Source organism: Acomys minous (genome assembly GCF_964271855.1).
Source record: "Acomys minous genome assembly, chromosome: 14".
NCBI classification, from domain to species: domain Eukaryota; kingdom Metazoa; phylum Chordata; class Mammalia; order Rodentia; family Muridae; genus Acomys; species Acomys minous.
Window position 1 is genome coordinate 85,982,988 of NC_140496.1, and position 4,278 is coordinate 85,987,265.

A 4,278-nucleotide genomic window follows, 5' to 3' on the forward strand; every position below is an offset into this window, starting at 1 on the left:
TCTACCTCCCCAAGTGCTGGGACTACAGGCATGCACCACCATGTCTGGTTTCCCACAGTCTTTAAAAATTCAAATACTTAAAAACATAGTCTCTTTGAAATATCCAGTCTCCTTTAAAATCCAAAGTCTTTCAGCTGGAGAGATGGTTCAGTGGTTAAGAACTCAGAGGTCCTGAGTTCAATTCCCAGAACATGGTGGCTCACAACCATCAATAACTATAGTTTCATGGGATCCAGTGCCCTCTTCTGGTATGAAGATGTATGTTCAGACAAAACACCCACATATATAAAAATACAAAATTAAAAATATATATTTTTAAATAAATAATAAAATTCAAGCTGGGCAGTAATGGCACATGCCTTTAATCCTAGCACTTGGGAGGCCAAAGCACCAGATCTTTGAGTTCAAAGGCAGCCTGGTCTACAAAGCAAGTTTCTAGACATCCAGGGCTACACAGCAAACCCTTTCTCAATAAACCAAAACTAAATCAATCAATCAATCAATCAATAAGTAAATAAATAAATAAAATCCAAAGTCTTTTGTTGTTGTTCTAAGCCAGCACTGGAGACTGACAAAACTTTTATTGGCTCTAAGTGGAACAATAGTTTGCAAATCCTCATTATACCCCTTGCCCAATTAAAGAAAAACATCTCTAGCATCACAACTGACTGGCCTACTTATCACATTTCACTTAATCAAGAAAAATAGATGACAAAGAATGGACACTATGATTACTTATCAGAGAAACCACAGTAAAGGTTCACAGTTCAGCCCAAGACCCCTACAGTTAGCAAAATGAAAAGGTTGGAACTTCTCCTGGAAGTCAGTTGACCAATTATTCACTAAAACACCCATTAGTTGACTAATTATTCACGAAACCACTAATTATCTTCTGTACTATTGTTACAAAGATACACAGAACTTCATGTCTTTAAAGCTACATTGTTCCAAACACACGTCAGTGAACTATTTACCCATCTTGCTTTGGAGCAGTGAACCAGCCGGCTTTCTCATGCATTTGCACAGCAGCTTTGAAGGACTTTTCGGCTGTTTCTTGATTATATTGAGCCTTACGTGCTCTGAAGAGCACCCTGGCCCCGCCTTTGGCTAAGGTGGCACTGATCTGGATAATGACTGATTCTATGGAGCAGGCGCTGCTCCAGCCCTGTTCTGTGAGCAGCTCCATACACAATGACCCTCCATCCAAGACATACCCTCCATATAGAATAGGTGACTCGACGCGAACAAATGGAGGATTAAATGGAAAGTTATCCCAAAAAGAGAAGTTAAGCAAAATATATTCTATGCCTTCTTCTTCTTTCAAGAGCTGAAGGTCCCTGTACAAGGGACTATCAGGGTCAACCTTCTTCAGTTTAACGTGCCAGTTATATAAATTATTGTTTATCAGTTCCACGGAATAAGTCCCTGATATGTAACTCTGTGATCTGTATATGTCCCTCAGTTCTTTCATAAGTCTATCTGAAGCCTGCACGGACCCAGACACAGTACCTCTTAAATGCTCCTGCCTCTGACGCCTCCTAATATTCTCGAGTACTGCCAAATGCTCTTTGTCCAGCCCTTCGTCGTCTTCTTGCAGCATATAATGACACAAGTCTTCCAGCCCTTCAGCTGCATCTTCCTCTTCATCATCTGAAAGTACCTCTTCGGTGGCCACCTTCTGAGCCATGGGGACCGGCTGGTCTAGCAACTTCACATCCAGGTGTTCAGGCAGGTGATATAAGCTGCAGAGTTCACAGATCAGCCACTTGAGCTGCTGACAAAGCGACCTGTTGGGCTTCGACTCTTCCAGACGTTCCAGGATCGATGAGAGATCTGGATCGTCAGAGTCCACGAACCACATAGGAGGAGAAGACGGGTAGGACTCGGTGATGGTGCAGTGCAGGGTGAGCGGCGGCGGCAAGGGCGGGCTGCCAGCGTCAGACGCCGCCGGCGGCACCAGGAACTGGCATTTCAGCTGATCCAGCTGCCAGCTCACTATGCGCAGCTGCTCGTGGTCCTTGGTGAAGATGGACGCCAGGAACCCCAGCTCGGCCTTAAGCTCTGACGACATCTTTCCTTTCGAGTCCTCCGAGACGAATGTCCCAAAGTCTTTTAAAATACAATGTCTCTCAACTATGGGTTCCTATAAAATAAAAAGAAAATAAAAAAAATAAGCTAAAAAAAATTTTTTTTACTTCAATAGGTTAGAACCAAGGCACAGTCACAGTCAAATCAAATCAAAAGCAAACTCCAAACTGTAAGTTATTCAGCATTCAGTGTCTGGGATCCACTCACCACAATCTCCGGGGATCCTCCGAAGGGCTTGGGTCACTTCTCTGGTGCCTCGCTCTGCTGCACAAACAGACTGCCTCCTGAGTTCAGGCTGTTTCCACACCACACCTGTTGCTCTCCTTAGTGGTCACCCCATGGCACTGCCATTTCAAGCAAAAAAACACCACCAACAACAACAAAAACAAAACGGTGTGATCTTCTGCAACGACTTAGCCGCCCTTTCACCAGTGGCCTCTCCTGGGCTTTATTCGGGAACTCCGCCCCTGCCACGAGGTGCCAAGCCTCAGCTGCGCTCCATGACCCCTTCATGACTTCAGAACCAGTACCACCTGGATGATCCTTATACTGTGAAGTTCAGCTGCTGCCACTTGGTACAACCACCTCGGCCCTATCTGGAACCCGGCTTCTGTGTGTTGACCCTGCGGAAACACTTCCCAGAAGATTTCACTTCAGTGATGCTGACCGCTTCTTAATCACAAGCTGATTCTTTAGCTGTGGCAGACCAGCATCCATTGTCCAGGCAAAGCAAGCTTTTCAGTTTAGTGGTTCTGGTCTTTTGTTAGTCACAGCTGATTCTTCAGCCGCAGCTGACCAGACACCACAGAGTCTCCACACAAATTGCATGGTAGAGTCTTTACTTCCCTCTGAAACTTACAAGCCAGGCTTCCATCGTCTGCACTGCTCTCAACACTCAATGACTTTTCTAGCTCGAAGTTTCAAAGTCCTCCCACAATCCTTCCCCCAAACAACATGGTCAGGTCTGCCACAGCAGCACCCCTCTTATTCTGGTACCAATTTCTGTCTTAGTTAAGGTTATCATTGCTGCGATGAAACAACGTGATCAGAACAAATTGGGGAGGAAATGGTTTATTCAATTTCCACTTTTACACTGTAGTCTATCACTAAAGGGAGTCAGGATAGAAACTCAAATGGAGCAGGAACCTGGAGGCAGAAACTGATGCAGAGGCCATGGAAAGGTGCTGCTTACTGGCTTGCTTTTCAAGGCTTGTTCAGCCTGCTTTCTTGTTCAGCCTGCTTTCTTACAACATTAAAGACCACCGGCCCAGGGATGGCCCCACACACAATAGGCTGAGATCTTCCTCACGGATTTCTAATTAAGAAAATGCCCGGCCTGGAGAGATGGCTCAGAGGTTAAGAGCACTGATTGCTCTTTCAGAGGTCCTGAGTTCAATTTCCAGCAACCACATGATGGTTTACAACCATCTATAATGCGATCTGGTGCCCTCTTCTGGCATGCAAGCACACATGCAGGTGGAATACTGTATAAGTAATAAATCTTAGAAAGAAGAAAGAAAGAAAGAAAATGCCCTACATGCTTGTCTACACCCATTGTTTTTTGAATTTTCATGTTTATTTTTCTATATACAAGGATTTTTTCACACACAACTTCCAACTCCTCTAGCCACACTCTTCTTTTGTTTTTGTTTTGTTTTGTTTTTTGTTTTTTGAGACAGGGTTTCTCTGTGTAGCCAGGCTGGCCTCGAACTCACAGCGATCCGCCTGCCTCTGCCTCCCAAGTGCTGGGATTAAAGGCATGCGCCACCACACCCGGCTACCTCTAGCCTCTCTTAATCCAAGATAATAACACTATCGTTTACATCTTCAGTAGACAAAATGTTGGCTCTACTGCAGTATATTATGAAAGTTTAAAGTCCATGGATCAAAATAGTACACGCTTTCTCTATAAACTGCAGTTTTCTTTTTCTTTAAAGCAGGTACTTCCCACTGTAATGTTCTATAATACACAAAGTAACATTCTATATTCTATGAATGGAACTAACATTTTCAAACTACAACAGTCATTAGTACTTCCTTTCCGCCAGCAAAGTCCTGAGGAATGTAGGGCCTGCCACTTGTCCAGAGGACCACGTTCAGGGATATACTTGACTCCTCAGCTGTCAGGGATGAGGCACCTCGCCGTCACTTTGTCTTCAAATTCATCTGCGTTGAACTTGGGTCAAGCCC

At 44.4% G+C, this 4,278-nt stretch overlaps 1 protein-coding gene and 1 pseudogene across 2 annotated transcripts in view; both read right to left on the reverse strand.

Annotated features, from left to right (window-relative positions):
• Nucleotides 1-537: 537 nt before the first annotated feature.
• Nucleotides 538-2,638, reverse strand: LOC311582693 (ubiquitin-conjugating enzyme E2 Q2-like). Its single transcript, XM_084755936.1, has 2 exons — nt 2,296-2,638; nt 538-2,143 (listed from the first exon to the last, which is right to left on the reverse strand). Exon 2 carries the CDS (start codon nt 2,069-2,071, stop codon nt 971-973), a length of 1,101 nt encoding a protein of 366 aa, XP_084612062.1. The 5' UTR covers nt 2,072-2,143; nt 2,296-2,638; the 3' UTR covers nt 538-970.
• A 1,410-nt stretch (nt 2,639-4,048) lies between these two features.
• LOC311582499 (large ribosomal subunit protein uL16-like) overlaps nt 4,049-4,278 on the reverse strand; it is a 21,844-nt pseudogene continuing 21,614 nt past the window's right edge. The window contains exon 5 of the transcript in view: nt 4,049-4,278. This exon is cut by the window's right edge and continues 570 nt beyond it. The product of the transcript in view is annotated as a large ribosomal subunit protein uL16-like (transcript).